Source organism: Ambystoma mexicanum, chromosome 2p, assembly GCF_040938575.1.
Source record: "Ambystoma mexicanum isolate Mex_15411 chromosome 2p, UKY_AmexF1_1, whole genome shotgun sequence".
Classification (NCBI taxonomy): Eukaryota; Metazoa; Chordata; class Amphibia; order Caudata; family Ambystomatidae; genus Ambystoma; species Ambystoma mexicanum.
The window spans coordinates 417,028,443-417,045,760 of NC_090923.1; the positions used below are offsets into that span (position 1 = coordinate 417,028,443).

The 17,318-nt window shown below is 45.1% G+C and overlaps 1 protein-coding gene across 4 annotated transcripts in view; it reads right to left on the reverse strand.

The window, feature by feature from the left end:
* Positions 1 to 17,318, reverse strand: part of PXK (PX domain containing serine/threonine kinase like) — a 917,751-nt gene that overhangs the window by 191,085 nt on the left and 709,348 nt on the right. For all 4 annotated transcript variants that reach the window (XM_069643765.1, XM_069643764.1, XM_069643767.1 and 1 more), the window contains exon 10: positions 14,940 to 15,101. In XM_069643765.1, the coding sequence (XP_069499866.1) occupies positions 14,940 to 15,101 (162 nt within the window). The remainder of the gene's footprint in view (positions 1 to 14,939; positions 15,102 to 17,318) is intronic.

Consider the following 17,318-nt stretch of genomic DNA (forward strand, 5'->3'; position numbering starts at 1 on the left):
GCCTGGGCCACTCAGATGGCTTCCTTCCTGCCACCAGACATTGTGTTTCCTGGCCTTCAGGCGAGTTCTAGCTTGGCTCAGCCCTGTCAGACGCTGACTTCCTTCTCTCGACGTCCGTGTCGGCAACGCGTTCTCCCTGCACGGCTTTGCTCCCCACCACAATGCTCGTGTGGGGCATGACTATCCCCAAGGAGAGTCCTTCATCGGTTTTTATGTTAAGCAGTCTTTCAAATCATGGATAGCTAGAATGTTTATGTCTTGGTTCCGCATAAGGCTCTTCATTGCCCTGCGCTTCTTCGAGTCAGTACTTCTGGATCCATCTACTCTCCCTCTTTCCTCACTCTTCTTCATCACAGTGTTATCTATCTGATAGACTGGGCTACTATGCATGAAGTAACTAACAGAAAAATGAGGAGACAGAAAGTGGGGATGCTTGGGCCATATCCGTGTCATTGGGTGACCAAGGTATGGAGACATGGTGGTTGACATACTGTGTTCTCCCTTGATAGTCTTCCATTGTCCCGTGGGGGGGTTCCCCTCCCATGGGATCCTCCCACTGAGTACCACCTCCAGGGGGACTATCAGGTAGCACCCTCACGTTCGTGTCCCCATGGGAAGGGCCTCCCCTCCCAGGGAGAAGTGACACCTAGGGATTCATCCCAGAACATAGTCTTCGGTCACATGTGACTCTTGAATACCACCATTCGTTTTGACTCATTGGTGGAGCACTAGTACCACACAGAAGAAACAAGTATAGATGTATAGATTGCAGCACACAGACTTGACGCACTGAAAGGCCCTTGGCCAGGGAAGTCAGGTGGGGACAGAAGAGCGCATGAATGCTGCAATGCTTTCTGGTAGTAGTGGCGCTTCTTCAGCAATACAGGTTCCAGTGTATTACATGGGAAAAGGCCTGTACAAAGTAGCTCTCTTTAGCAATCCCTGCATTGCTGACTTTGTCAATGCTAGTAAATATAGACATTACTTCTCCAAATATTAACTACAATTTAAAAAGGTTGACTACATTTGCAGCAGGAGTGTGCAGTAGTTGGAAGAAGGTGAGCACCAGAAGCCACAGTTCCCAATCTCATACCAGGAGGAAGTAGCTGGCTAAGGACTTTGCCCTGGCATTTCACCACAAGCAGCAGATAGGGGCAGGCAAGGACTAGGACCCACAATCTGCAATCCTGTCCCAGAAGGAGGAGGTTGGTTAACCACATTGCCGCCAGCACATAAGCACACATGGCAGGAGTCAGTGGAAGTTGGGGCAGGGCCGTGCTTCTGGCTGCCGCCGAGCTCTGCTCATTCCTCTAGGTTTCCTCTTCCTTCCTGTCACGGTTGTGCCACTTTTATGAGTGGTGCAGATGGAAAAAAGCAACTTCATTTTTTAGATCATTTAGACTGTCAAGAATATTGTGATCTATATTTCACCTGGTGCTGATCTGAACAGAAAGAGGGCCATTCTGATGTTTTTGCGTTCTGAGCTTTGGGATTTAGGCCCCTTGATTAAAAGGAGCTGAAAGGAGGGTGCCCTGTACCAGCATTGCAGTGGCTTTGCAGGCAGCACCCTGGAGAGGTAGAGGTAAATAATGCCATTACTTTAATTACTTTGCGATTACCTCTGTACTGACTTTGTGGTTGCTTGTGGCACTACACTACAAGCAGTGGTACTTCCTGTAAAGGGGGTGAAGGGGGCACCAGGGATCCTGCCTAGTTGCATCTGATGCTCGTGTTAACTCAAGACCTGCTCTGTTTCCCCGCAGTATGAAATAATGAGATACAAAAAGTACAACAATGGCCTAACACTGGTGAATTGCAGTGCGCATCGTTGAAACAGGCCCCAACTGACTTCTCTCACTCTCTGGTTTTCCTTGTAAGTAGTTCCCTCCCCAAGCCATTCTTTGATCCCAAATTTCTATAACTGCAGTTCTTGCAACTGCTTGGATCTTGTTGACAGTTTGATTTACTCTGGATTTATCTTTAACCTTACTTTGAGTGCATTATTCTGTCCTAAATGCAAGGTTTGTCAACCAGGAGATCATAGAAGCTTCAAAGAAGACCTCACCCTACGCATCAGTGCCTTTCTGGGGGCATTGACTGATTTGGAAGGCCAATTGTGGTGACTGAGGGCTATATTGCCTTGCAATCACTTAGATTAAAGTTCTCACCATCCTACACATGCATCTCCTTGCTTTAGTTTATCCGTAGTGGTGAATATCAGAATCAACATTATTTATGAGAATTACAGTGAGTTTTAGTTATGTGACATTTTAGCTTTACCACTTTTGTGGCATGCCATTTTGACTTCTAGGATAATAGTCCAGTATGGTATTTTATAGAATATTTAATATTCATGTTTTTTGTGAATGTTATTCTATTTTAGTTGCATAATTTTTCCGTCCTGTGAACCCCTGTATTAACTGTAAAGAGTTATTTATTATCACTTATCTGTATTTGTATATTTCTATTTTTGTATTGTATGGTATTCTTTGTATTGTCAAATTTGTAAAAGCATTTCTACTACAATACTCCTACTAATGAAGCTATATGATGATAATCTCAGAAACACAGCTGGGCTTTTGGGAGTACTTTGGAATTCCAATCAAGTGTTCAACTATCTCGTTTTGCCTGCCAACTCGATTTTATTTATTGGGTATTTATTATGTGCTTAAACACCAAACAGTGTTCAAAGTCGCCACAAGACAAAAAGAGGGGAGGGGCAACCGGGATGAAGAACAAAAAACGGTCCCACGAGGCCTTGTGTCATTAGGATCATGCAAGTGCAGTAACAAGAAGTGCAGGGGTGAGAGGGGGTGGGGGAATTGCTGGTCAGAGTGGAATGCGTTAATGCTTAGATGGGAAGGGAAGAGTGGAGAACACGCAAGTGCTGGGAAGTGGGAAAGGAGGACGGGGGGGAGCCCCTGAGCTAAGCGAGTGCTACGGGGAGGCCAGGTGGACATGTGCCAGGCGAGGCAGGGAGTGCAGGGAATGAGGGTCCACATGCTTAAGTGCGAGGATGGGGATGGATCGGGCTCAGTAGGGGTGTAGGCCCCGACAGGCTAGTACAGGGGAAGGGACCCTGAAGGTTTGATGGGTGTGTTTCAGGGGAGAACGAAGTGCTGGGTAGACAGGGCGAGGAGGGCCTGGGACCCAGTAAGATTATGAAGGAACCAGGCAGCCAGCCAAAAGTGGCAGAGCGGGACATTAGCAGGGGAGGGGTAGAAGGAAGGAAGAAGAGCAAAGGAGAGCCTTGAGAAGCTTCGGGAAGTTCAGGAGATCTGGCTGAAGCCTGAGAGAGGCAGGGAGGTCATTCCAGAGGGAGTCTCCTGCGGAAGAGAGGAATCTACCCCCAACTCTCTGCTTAGAAAAGCATCTGATTTGCAGAGAGTTGGAGCTAGAAGACCGAAGGGGTCAAGCAGGGAGGGATTTAGGCAGAGAGAGTTGGAGGTAGAGGGGTCCCCAGACCCAGAAATCCTTGTGGATGATGCAGAGGGTCTTGATCTTGATCCTCGCAACAACTGTGAGCCAGTGAAGAGATCTTAGGGCTGGAGAGATTCGGTCCCTGGGCTTGAGGCCAAGGAAAAGTCTTGCAGTACTATTCTGGATTAGTTGAAGGGGGCGAAGGGAGGATTTAGACAGATTGAGGAAGAGGCTGTTGCAGTAGTCCAGACTAGAGAGGACCAGAGCTCTGGAGACAATAAGTTTCTGGTGGAAGGTGAGGAAAGGCAGACTGTCTCTGAGGAGGTGCAGCTGAAAGTGGGCCTTCCTGGCAAAGTCTGAGCTACGAGGAGAGACGGAGAGGTAGGAGTCGAAGATGACACCAAGGTTTTTTGCCTTACAAGAGGGTGATAGGAGGGGGCCCATGGAGGGTGGCCAGAGAGTAGGAGGGAAGGAGGGAGCAGGGATCTCAGTGCGAAGGATCTCAGTCTTACTGTCATTTAGGCAGATATCGTTAGCACTGCACCATGCCTGATTAGCAGTCACAGAGTCAGGAATGAGAGAAGGAAGTGGAGGGAAGCTTGAAGGAGAGCTGCGTGTCGTCCGCATACATCTGGAAGTTAGGAGAGAAGGCGGAGATCAAATGGGCTACAGGGGCTAGGTAGATGTTGAAAAGCAACAGCAAAACGACAGAGTCCTGAGGGACGCTGCATATGGAGAGTGTGATGGGGTAAGAGAAAAGGGCCCATTTGAACCTGAGAAGGTCGGTCAGAGTGGAAGGGGGCCAACCAGTCCAGTGCCCAAGTCTGTAATGCCAATGGTATCACGGAGCCAGAGATTTATAAGGGGGAGCATGATTGACTGTATCAAAGGAAAGGTCAAGAAGAATGAGAACAAAAGGAGAGTTGGAATCGAGATTTGAGAGCAAGTCTTCACTGATGTTCAGGAGTGCAGTTTCCGTGCCTCTGGCTGCTCTGAAGCCAGACCGGTGGTCATGGAGACAACTAACATATTCAGTGTGGTGGATCAGCTCTTCTTAAGAGATGATGTATATGGCCATTATGGACCTTTTCATGGTCTTTAATTTAGTAAAACAGGAAAGATTTTGGGTAAATTTAAGAGGGCTAGAGATGCCATGTAGCTTTTTAAAATGATTGATAAAACTACATTCTCACACTAAGGTGGTGTGGCGAATCTCATGGTATTGTAACTGCTCCCATGGTAGAAAGATCCTCAGTAGCTCTTCATAGTCACAGTACCTGGCAGAGTAAAAAGCCAGGCGGGCTGTGCATAACGAAAGATAAAGGAAACCAGGGAAAGATCCAACTCCCCACTGGAATCATAAAATGTCAAGAAGCCAGAGAAAAGCCAGGGGAATGGAGACATCCCCCAGCAAGTATTATATTATTTCAGAAGCCTGAGGAAGGCCGGGGAAGGGAGACATTCCCCCTACAGAGAAGAGAAACCAGAAAGCTGGAAAGATTAGGGGAGGCAGCCATCCCCCCTAATACCACAAACTGGGGGCGGGGTGGGGGGTGATTCCCCTGGTCAAAGAGCTGAAGAAGCTTATATGCCAAAGAAATCACAGTGAGGACAATTGTGATAAAAAAGGAACATTTCTTGTGAACTGTGTTTTGAAAAAACCTGCTTAACCTGGAACTTTCAGTTGTTCACAAACGGCACTAAAACCTGAGGAAGCCAGACATCCCATCAGACCACAGTTTCAACATGGAGCCGCGGAAACGCCTCAGTTGATTAGTTTAGTTCAAAGAGAAAGGGAAGGAATTATGATTTTGACACAGGACGGTGGACTCTTTACTTTGGACATCCTGACAGATTCCATATTATTTTTAGTTGAGGCAGGGAAACCCTTCTTAGTATAAGGGATAGTTATGGGTTTTCCTTCTTTATTTTCATCTAATAAAAGTATTTGCCAACAACTATTCCACGATTGTGTCACTCATACTTTTGTACCCTTACAGTGGTCATTAGACATGATGGAAACTGGTACTGCACATCACCTTTTTTAACCAACGGAAGACTACGGCAAAATTGTGTCCTAGTTGCTATTCTTTTTAATGTATATAAAAATTGTCTCCAATGGTGTCTACAAGAATCAACTCTATACATGCCACCGATTGGGAAGCATAGCTTCCCACTTTTATCATACATGGATGATGTAGTATTGCTATCCAGGACACGCAAACCTTAGATTTTCTAATAGATGGGCACTCGTTCTTTATGACTGACAGGCATCTGAAAATGAATGCGTCTAAGACTTAATTTCTTATAAGACTTATAAGAATAGATGGCACTTTTTTATTTAAGGCAACAGATGCTAAAAACCTTATTCTTTAACTGTTTAGGAATATGGACTGCACAGAATCTCAGATGTGGACCTCATCTACAAAACAGGCAACTGTAACGCTCACCTGACTCCCACGGAGGCGCTGGCCTGGTTCGTGCTGCTGTGACCTCTTCTAAGGTGATGCGCAGGGTTCGGAAGACGGACTGGACCGGGCCCCCAAATCTGGCTTGTCTGGCTCGAGAAGTATCCTTCTGTAGGCGAAAATAGGGGATTAACTGTCTGCGGGGTAATGCAATCGGCCTCCCACTTTCCCCTCTCACCCTCCTCGAAACCCTTCTGTGATTCCTCGTAGCGTATCACCTTAGGATCTGGAAGGACGAGCTCTCCATCCTGCTTCTGATGCAGGGGCGCGTTGGTATCCAGTTACTTCACTGGATTTTCGGATTGGTGAGAACCAAACTTGCTTGGCTTCCAGGTAAGTTTTTTGATAAGAGGTTCCCCTTGTGTCCATGCATTAATGTACTAATGCTAGTGTCTTTTTCCCCATAGGGGCCCGGGTACAGAATGCCGGGGAACAGGCACCGACCCGAGATGAGAGGTGAAATCCTTGTAGAAATCCGGTAAGTCTTTAATGAGCGTTTTTTGGTAATGTCTTTTCATTCGCTCATTAACGCTGATGTCTTTTTTTCCCCTTAGGGGCCGGGGTCCGGAAATGCCAGGATGCGGCGCGGACCCGAAATGAAGAGGGAATGAATCAACCAACAGGTAAGTCTTAACATGGAGATTTAGCTTTCCTTATTCCCTTCTCTCTCTCACCTTTTGTTCTGGTGTTTTTCTCCCCAGGAGCTGGGGCGTGACTGCGAATCCGGATGATCGCTGCTGAACATGGAGGCGCCCTGTAAAGGTGAGTGGAATGCGGCGCTGCAGCGATCGACGCGATGAGCTTTTAAATAAGTCTTCCTTTTCAGGATTGTCGGCAAGATGTCTCCGGGATGCGGATTTAGCAGGTAAGGACTTTTCCTTCTTCTGTTCTCTTCTTCTCTTCCTTTGCAGGTGATCCAGGATGCTGGCAGGCGTGGCAGAAGTCAGGATGCAGGAGCAGACACGGTGAGCGTACAGCTGCTAGATGCAGAACAACGCGAAGCACGTGTGGCTGTTCGGTGGGGTTTAAATAGCCTTGGAAGAAGTTCCAGGTATGTATCCTTCCTCCAATCAGGTATGTATCCTTCCCAGACCACGCCCGGATGGTAAATTAGTCCCACAGGTAAAGTAGTTCCTTTCAGGCCTCAAGGAGGCCGGGATCCTGCAACATGGTCTGCATCAGGTAAGTACACCCAAGTACTCCCATAATGAGCCTGGCGCCTATGGCGCCAGGACTGATGTCTTTTATGAGCCACTGTCCAAAGGGCCCCTTTATGGGGTTGCTGGGTCCTTCCTTGGGGACTGGATGTCCGCTTTCGGGGACGCAGGGCTTGAACCGGCTCCCCGGGAGCGGGCATCATGACAGCAACCTCAACAACATAAGCAGTGGCAGGAATATTAGAAATGTCCCTACAATCCAAAGATCCAGCCATTTGAAATTGTACTAAGAACATATAAGGCCAAGACCTATTTAATTGCCCTTTATGATACAGATATCTGGAGCCAAGAATTCTCAGGACATTTACAGACGATGGAGAATAAGCACTCCGCTAATCACAACTTATTTTGAGTGGGGAACAGCTTATCTAAAAGACTCACTTGCATCTGTTCCCAAGTTTGTATGACTGTCGATGAGGGCTAACACTCACAAAGTTCTTTCAAGAGATATTCTAAAAGATGTGATGGCTAGTAAAAGGCTGCTAAAAATGATCTGGGTAGCTCATGTAAAAAAAGGATAGATTATCTATTAATGCTTAAACGTGCCTACATTGTGGCTAAAACTCATTACTTCAACCTTGTGAAAGACGGTGTGCAGAGCTAGAATTGCGCAAGCCCTTCAAGCTTGCCCATGCACTGAAATTCAAACCCCACTGTATTAGATCCATATTTAGATTGGTGTCACACAATACATTAAGCACTTTTTGATAGAACACTTAAGGTTCAATCCTACACACAAGGAACAGATATGGTTTTTCAAGCTCTAGTAGCAATTGAAACATTAACTCATTTAGTTTCTCTGTCCAAAATATAATATGATTAACAAGGACTATCACTAGACTTTTTCTGACTTTCTTTTTTAAAAGGAGTTTCAAACAACTAAGACCAGCTTTTTTGATATATTTGCTGCTTGCAGGGGAAACATGATCACTTGGGTTTCAAATACATATATATATTTTTTAAATAATTTGTATTGGTTTATTAACAACAGTGCAACTTACAGACTTCAATAAATGATCAATAACAAATAGTGTCTGTCTACATTTCTCCCCAACTCCACCCCGCAACCCCAGCCAATCACACACACACTGTAGTATAACATATTCAATCGTCTGTCACAAACTATACATTGGCATAAACTTCTTACGTCTCAGGGGAGACTCCCACATCCCGGGCTACACCATGCGAAGATACCGAAAAGTCATGTACCAATTGCTTCCAGTAATCTAGGAATACACTTTGTTCATCTTGGCCCCCACGTGCTGCTTCTTGCCATACTGCGGTTTCGGCTCTCGATCATTTCTGGAGGTCCCCCCACCATCGACACATCTCAGGTCCCCTGCACGCTTTCCATCCCATAACTATCCTACGTTTCGTCAGTATGTAGCTGGGTCTTTAAGTTTACTAATGTGTCCCGCCTATTTTGGGCGTGCAAAAATACCCAACATGTAAGCCGTTGGGGTACCCACGTCTAATATCATACCTTTAGCGAACAGGGCCAGAGCTATCCATTCCAAAAAATTGCCTAATCACTGCACACGCCCAAAACATGTGTAGTGGATCTACATCAATCGTTCCGCATTTCGGACAAAACTGTTCAGTCGCACCGCTAAATTTAGAAATCTGTTTGGGTGACATACAGGATAACTTCCTTTTAACAATCCCAACTCCTCCTCTCCCCCCAACAGTTGCCCAGCTCAGTACAGAATATACTGGAGAATAACCTCAGGATGGTGAAAGTGCAGGAGCCTATCACTGGCATACAGGGAGAGCAGATGATTATTACTGTGTATAGTTATGCCAGCATCTCATTATTCCTTCCGGAGGTATATCACTGGCGGCTCCAAGGTTAGTTTAAATAGCATAGGAGACCACGGACAGCCCTGCCTGGTCTCTTTACTCAGCTGCCATTGATCGGAGATGCACCCGCCTGTCTTAAATCTAGCAAATCGGACTACTGTAAAGTAGACTTGCCCACTTGATGTATGTTGGTCCCATGCCACAGCCCTTCGACGCTGCTAGCAGCCATGGCCATCTGACCAAAACGAATGCTTTAGCTTCATCTAGTGAAGTAGCCACATATTGATTTGTACTATCCTGAGTGTAGTCTATGATATGGTGAAACCTACTGATATTACATTTGATATTTCTATTTGGAACATATCCGGACTGGTCTGGGTGGATAAGTTTGGATATTTCCAGCTTGAGCCTATTGGCCAATAGGGCCGTGAGTATCTTCCCATCCTGGTTAAGGAACGATAAGGGCCTGTAAGAGCTACAGTCATCCTCAGGCTTGTTGGGCTTCAGCAATGGAACAATTATAGATTCCCGTACCGATGCTGGCAATATGCCGGTCTCCAACTCTTCATTTAGCATTTGCAACATTGGAGGTACCACATCTGTCATGAATTCTTTGTAGAATTCACCGGGTAATCCGTCGGCTCCAGTAGCATTGCCAGTCGGCAACCCCCGTATGGTGAATTCCAGTTCCTCCACCGTTATAGGTGCTTTTAACCTGCACACTGCCTCTGCCTCTAGTTTGGGGAGCTCTATTTACTCCATCGCTTCGTCAATCTCTTCTTGCTGCGTTGTCGATGTTTCTGCATATAGCTCTCTACAGTAATCGTGAGAACATGTATTTATACCTTCCTGCGTCGTAGACATTGCATTACTCCCTTTAACTTCCTGTATCAAGTCCCTCATACATTCACTCTTATGAAGCCAGGCCAACAGCCATCCCGGCTGATCTCCTTTTACATGTTGCTTTTCTATCTATTTACTACAATTTAAATTGCCTAGTGTAACCCAGTGCTCCAAACATTCCTGCTACAGTCTTACTTTATCCCGGGCCCGCTCCATGGTTGTATACTCTGTGTTGCCCAAGGCCTCTAGTTTGGTCTCCAGTCTGCCCAAATCCCTCTCTATTGTCACTTGCCTACCTCTGGCCGTAGCTATCGCAGTCCCTCTAATCACCACTTTGAATACTTCTCACAATGGACCCGCGGAAGGAACGTACACGTCCCGTGTTATTCCTGAAATAGTTTTTGACCCCCTCCCTTAAGCGTTCCCTGAATATTCTGTCTTTAAGGGATGCACTTCTCATGCTCTCTGGGGTTTTTATATTCCACCATTGTAAACTTTCCCAGCGTCTCCTCCCCAGTAAAGAAATAATCTAATCTGGTGTATAAGTCTTTTGGGGCGGTGTAATGTGAATATCCACCAGCTTGTGGGTGTAAGGCTCTCCATACATCTGACATCGTAAATGCTCGTAGCATTGTATTCAAGACTTTGGCTGCCGGGGCAGAGTACGCCAACTTGTCATCTGATCTATCCAATTTGGGGTTTAGGGTGCAAGTAAAGTCTCCACCCCATATTAGCCTGCCATCTCTATATCAGGCCAGGTGCGGGTACAATGACCTAAAGCAGTACGCCGTTTCTTGGTTAGGTCCGTACGTGTTAACAATACAAGGCTCCCTCCTTTCTACCATGCCTTGCACCATAGGCTTCTGCCCTCTGCATCCCTAGAGGTCTTCAGAACTTTTAACGGGACTGAAGGCGCCACCCATATCCGAACTCCTCTTGCAAATGCAGAGTATGACGAGCCCAGGGTCCACCCCTTCCATTTCCTTGCCAATGTTGCTTGTCTGTCCATAGTTAAGTACATTTCTTGGAGGAGTGCAATATCTATTTTTTGGCGTCTTAAAAATTGCATGACCCTATTTTAACGGTATTAAGCCCTCTAACATTCCAAAAAACTATTCTAAGGTCCCCCATCCCAGGTTAGTGATCTAGCTTGTCTTGACAGTCTGGTGTGCATAATATACATGTGTGTGGTTCTATAGGCTAACTTCCCTTTAACAACCCCAACTCCCCTCCTCCCCCCAACTGTTGCCCAGCTCAGTACCTCTTGCTCAGGCATTACTACTTCTAATTTAGGATTATCGAAGACGACACTCCTGCCACTTTGTATCACTTTCAACTTTGCCGGGTATAGTAGCATGTACTTGAAGTTTCCTTCACGTACTCTCCTCTCGACTGACGTAAAGTTCATTTTTTGGCGTTGCACCTGCAGAGTGTAATCTGGATATGCCGTGATAGTCGCAGACTCTTTCCTTATCGTGCCTCCCTTTTGGAAGTATTCCTGGATTTTTTCCCCGACTTTACAATTCAGAATGCAGGCTATTATTGGTCGCGGTGGGCCACCCGCAGCAGTGTTCTTGTCAAAGATCTATGTGCCCTCTCCACCGTGAAGCCCTGAGTAAGGTTGCCTGGGCCAATTTCCTGAAGCAGCATATTTTCAATAAAATTAGCGGGAGTGATGCCTTCGTCACCTTCTGGGAGTGCGATTATGCATACATTATTACGTCTAGCTCGCCCTTCTGCATCCTCAACTCTTCCAAGTTCTAAACTTGTTGTTTTAGGATTTTGACGTCCCTGGAGGTATCTTTAAAACTGGTGGCCTGCGCCGCAACTTCTTTCTCAAGCACCCCGGTGCGTTCTGCAAGCGACCGAACATCCTGCCATAAGAGGTATATATCCAGGGTAATGGCGTCCATTTTGGACTCCAGTGCAATCTTCAATGCTACGATGGCTTCCAGTACCTGCCGGTCTACTTTCTTGTGCGTCAGTTCTTCTTGTGGGGGCGAGGTACCTGAGGCATCGTTCTCTGCTAGATTCGTAGACTTGGTAAAGGTGTCCAGTGTGGGCTGCTGGGTTTTACCTTTCTGGGCCTTGGATGCCATAACTGTTCCCTTTTGTGATTGGCCTGGTCCACTGGGTCCACCCTATACGTACAGGCTTTCTGCTGGTCGGTTGCTGGTTTGGTGTGTGTCGTATGCCGACCGTTCAGGGACAAATATTAGCTCAGGAAGCCACTACTCCCACCTCCCCGGGTGTTTCGAGTCTGTCCACTGTGGACGTCTCTTCCAGGTGGCTCACTCATTGGTGGGCCCTCGTCATATGGATGTTGTGACTCAATCATTTACTTATTATGCTTACGCTAAAGGCGAGCCCGCTCCACTGTCTGGTCACCTCGTGCCTATGTCTCCTTCCCCCGCCTGCACGTTCCCCTGGATGTGTGCCACCCCAACTCACCTACCATAGGCAATTTCCCCAATCAATGCACTGGACTACTGCTATGCTGCAGGTGTCTGGACATGCCAAGCACCTTGTACCACCTCAAAGCAATACCTCTTGAGCAGGTAGGGCTAGATTGTGCTAGATTGTATCAGATGGCTCCAGCCTGAGCCTTGTGTTATTGTGTTCGGCTAGCCTCTGCTGGGAGCGTTTGTATAACTTTTTTTGTTCACATGCAGCCTCTTTCTAGGGCCGCTTTATGTTATTGAAGACATCCGCGCCTCTCTGCGCTGCAGTGGCCGGGGCCCAGTAATTAATCTCACCTGTATGCAATGGCCAGGGCCTATATGCTGGCCATGCTCCTCTTTCGCACGCCTTTCCTTCAGGCAGTGTGTCCTTTTTCTACAATATGCATAAAACTATCAGACTTGACACCTCAAAAGGGGCATGGGACTCCATTCCAAGTCAGCTGTGTGGTTTAGTTGGACCAGTCCTTCCGATTGCTAGTTGCACTAACCATTCCAACAACTGCTGAGTTACCAGGTTTCTCCTGTGTATGCCTCTCAGCCACCTCAGGGTTCATAAGGGACTTCAAACATTTGTTGTGTGTTCCTCACTGTGCACCTCCAGTATTGGCTCTCCCACAAAGCAGCGATGTCTCCAATGTGGCGGACTCGCTGAGCATCCCAGGGTGCAGCTCCAGTGCTGGCTACTGTAGCGACGCTGCTTATACCCCACACATTTATTTGTGGGGCCGCACCACGGTGGTAAACCAGATCATAAAGTCAAGTCCCTCGTTACCACAGTGTGTGCTTCCACAAGCTTGCCTACACACCAGCCTTTATCTAGATTGGGGGACCACACTTGAAGTAGGAGATCGGTATAAGCACATAGGATAAAGCAGTCTATTTCCTGTATCCATTCCTTATCATACTGTGTGTATGTCCAGGGCGGACCCTAGGAGGAACCTTTCAGCGCAACTCTGATCGTTCTCACCCAGGTCCTCACAGAATGGACACCTAGCCACGCCCCCTTCAAATAATGTCTGAATAGATTCTATTAGATTCACAGGGATGGGGTAGCCAGGAAGGTCCCCCCATGATTACAAGGGGTTCATGTTGTGCGTGCTGTATGGGGGTGACAGCGAACTAGGCGCAATGTTGCAATTTTATATGGATTGAGTGTAGTTTATTATGGATTGGATGGGTTACTTTAGTGTTACTATTTGTCAAGAATTGATACATATTAGCTTGCATAAGCGCAGAAAGAAAATGTTAAACCCATCAAATGTAAAAACATACATACACATTGATATGGATACATGGAGAATTCATGAATCTCAATATAGTGGTCTTTTTACATGGGGAATTCATGAATCTCAATATAGTTTCCTTTTCATAAATTAATCAAAAACACAGTAGTCGGGGCTGTTCACAAAGTAAACTTTGACTGATGAACTGGTTCGGTGAGGTTTCAGAAGCCAGGGGATGGGCGAATACGTAACTTCACAACTTTTGCGGTAAGCTCAGCTGAAGAAACTGCCCATGAGTTTTGTGGTTTGATAAATATTGCAGACAGCAGAAGCAAAATCCTGATGAATGAGAGCTTGACAGAAGGAGTTTCACTATTTGTTTTGGCTAGCAGTAAAACACAGGGTGAGTCAATGCCCAAGGCTAACTAATGAGAAATCAGGAGTTGCGATTGTATTCTCAGATATTCTATGCGCGGTACAGTGGCTGTTATTTAGATTCAAATTTTCCAATGAAACTAATGACCTGGGGAACGAGATACCATCACTAACTCAAAGAGAAATTATTTACCCAGCATTCCTCATATCACTTATTAACGCACACTATGTGCAATTAAACATCAAGGTTAGAAGAGCTTAGGCCAGTTATTGCTAGTATTATGAATTATGTTTGCATAACAATTTTTTACTAATTAAATGCCATGACCCACTACAAACGAATCCTAAAGAAGAGGTGTGTTTTACACATGAGCTGAAGATGGTAGTGAAGAGAAGGGCTACCAATGAAAACATGGGAATTGGAGAACGATGGGATTTCTTTGAAGAGGGTTTTGTCCAATCACATGTTGGGGGTGAATTGTAATAAAGTATCTGGGAGTGTTAACTATTGCAAAAAAATGTATAACAGATGTCAAATGATGTGGTTTGTTGAGACTTGGGTTAGTTTGGTCCTACCGTACCATCTAACTGCTCCGCGGATAATTGCACAATTGCTTTACGTACAACCGTGTACTCACTTCTTAAGTGGTGGGCCTGTTTAGGGTAAGGTGATTAAAGGCCCATTCTCACAGAGTAAATAACTATTCAGGACTATTTATGAGGCATTTTGTCCAATCATATTGTATACAAATTGATGGAATTAATGTTGAGTATGGCAAGACTAAATTCTATTTTACAGTTTTATCATTGTCATCTAATTGTATATTTGACCATATTTAATTGATTATAGTTGTGTACCCTATTTAATAGTATATTTGATTGAATTAATTTATTTTAGCTGTGTATGCTTTATGGATGCACTTTTCTGACTAAAAACATTCAATTGAATTGACTAAATCCCCTTTTAGTCAAAAGAAATTACACTGAACTAGAATACACAACTTGCCATACGTAACTAGAATACAATACAATGTCATCTGCAGCCACAGCATAAAAAATAAAATCATCTGTTCGCAACAAGTTTTCTGGTGTCTGAGCGAAAGCATCAACAAGTGTTACACACAAACTTACATTGATTTTCCTGAATTGAGAGAAGTAGGAGCGATAAAAGGATGGCAGGCCAAGCAAAGAATTCTCCAAGTCCAACAGCCTGCACGTGTCCCCTTCCAGCATCACATTGGAGGCATGAAGGTGGCCATAAGGAAATCCCTTTTCATGTAAGAACTTCAGTACCTAAATATACAAATAAAAACATTAATTAAGATAATATAAAGTATGAATCTAACAGAAACCTTATATCTTTACAGAACACTTAAAGCAGCCAACATCCCTATGTTAAATTAACAAAACAAACACCAAATAATGAGATTAGAGGGTATACATCGAGGTGCTGGTTTAACAACCCTTCACTTAGATAGGACTACATAGGTGTACAACCCACAGTGATAAAAAAAAGAACCTAACTTTCATCACACTTGTGTGCCCACTGTAAAATCTCCTTGGTCATTTGTCAAAAAAGGAAATCTGGATTTCAGGGAAAAGAATAGCTGTTAGGAGGATTTGCTCTCAAGCCCTGTTTTCAGGGTGTGAGGGGAATCCATCCACAACTAGTCAAGAGGATTAGCCTGAAATCGACCTGACTCTCCTAGAGGTAGAGGTGGCAGAACAGCCAAAGCAGCACTCTCAGGAGACTATGTTGGTTAAAGCTATAGCAAACACTTTATAACATATAGTAAGACAATGACCGCCCAGGACATTACTTAAAATATGCCTACATTTGTGCTGTGCAAGAAACGGTAAATGTGGAAATAAAGGAACCTTTGTAAAATGGATAGTCTGTGATTTTAAGGTGTGACCCTGGCAAATTATCAGTGAGTTCTGGGTCAACACCAGGGTTGGCCAAGCTAGTGTTAGGGTCAGGTATACAGGCCCCTTTATGTCATCTTTGATATCCCCCAGTGATGGTTTTTCTCATGCTCCAGATCATTTTACCCCAGTGAGGCCCATCCAGGTCTCACTGCTGATGGGAATCAATTTCTGTTCCTCCTTGGGAACCCCTAACACAAGGTGTGGCTACGGCAATGGTGCCCCTTACTTTCCACAGGCATGTTACCTTGCCCAGACATTATGGCCAGCTTCCGGTTGCTGATAGTGAAACCTTACATCTTGTCTACACCATGTGTGGCCATTTCATCAGACAGTCTTTTTTGCTCCTGCAAAGAGCGCTAATAAGGTTGCTCTAATGTGTTTAAATAACCTGACAACTGTACTTGGTTGCTCTCTGTGTTTGTGTGATGGCGTAATTCCTGACTGAGCTTGGAAAGGTCTCGAGTGGATGGATTTCTGTAAGTCCTCTGGAATCCAAATCATACGAATTTGTCCGTACAAATGCCTACGAAAGTTAAGTCTGTTTGCAGTATTAATGTATGACTGGAGGATAGGGTCACTGCAAGCCTCTGGGTTAGTGATGAAAGCTGACACTTTGCACCAGTTCTTAACCAAGGACCTGGATTCGTTCCTGAAACACAAGGATGAAGGACTCGCCAGAGAATGGTGAATGAAGTGCAACACCAGCATCTTGAACTTCCAAAAAGCTGATGCTGATGCTTTGCCACTCTTTAAACCCTTTGAGGCATGCCATTATTTATGCAGTGGGCCTTCTGTTGCTGACCCAGTTCAGCTGGTGTTGTACCGCAGCATCTCTGGCTTCAGGTAACCATCTCTGCAATCTCACAGTCTGTGCTGGTTTTAAACTTCTTTCAATGATGGATATATGTCTTTGTTGGGGTATTCCGATTCCCCTAAGGCTGATGGCATCAGAGCGTGATGATTCAGTCTTAATGTGGGCGTGGTGATGTTTCGCTCTCAGTAGATGTACTTCAGGTTAGTTCTTTTGTTCTCTTCTGGGTTTTCTTGCAGCACACCTCTGGCTTTAAGAGCTCTTGGTACAGATCCTACACTTATTTAACAGTCACACATTGAGCACAGCTCAACCAGCGAGGTTTGCGCTCTTTTCTAAAGAGAAAGAAAACCTCTGCTGCGTCCATGAATTATTTTTCTCTAAAATGACCTTTATTGTCTAACAAAAGGTTCTGCCAGATTTTGCTCGACCAATGGACACTGTGTATTAATTGGATCAGGTTTCTGAAAAGATTTCCATTTCTATAAATTGATTACTAACTTGCATATTCGGGTTATGTTTACTGCATACCTTTTCTTTAAAGAATACATTTTTAAAAATAGATGGCCTTTCTCTCCCTATTTTCTATTAGCCAACTATCAATTGGAGCATCAAGATACTTCACCATCTAAACCAAGTATGTTGACATATCTGGGTCCTAGAAATAAAGCTTAGAAAAACTTCCTTAACAGTTAGTCTCAAAGTCTTAATTGTTCTAAAGGGAATACACCTCTCCCATAGAAATCAATGCAGGAGTTTAAAGGTAATGG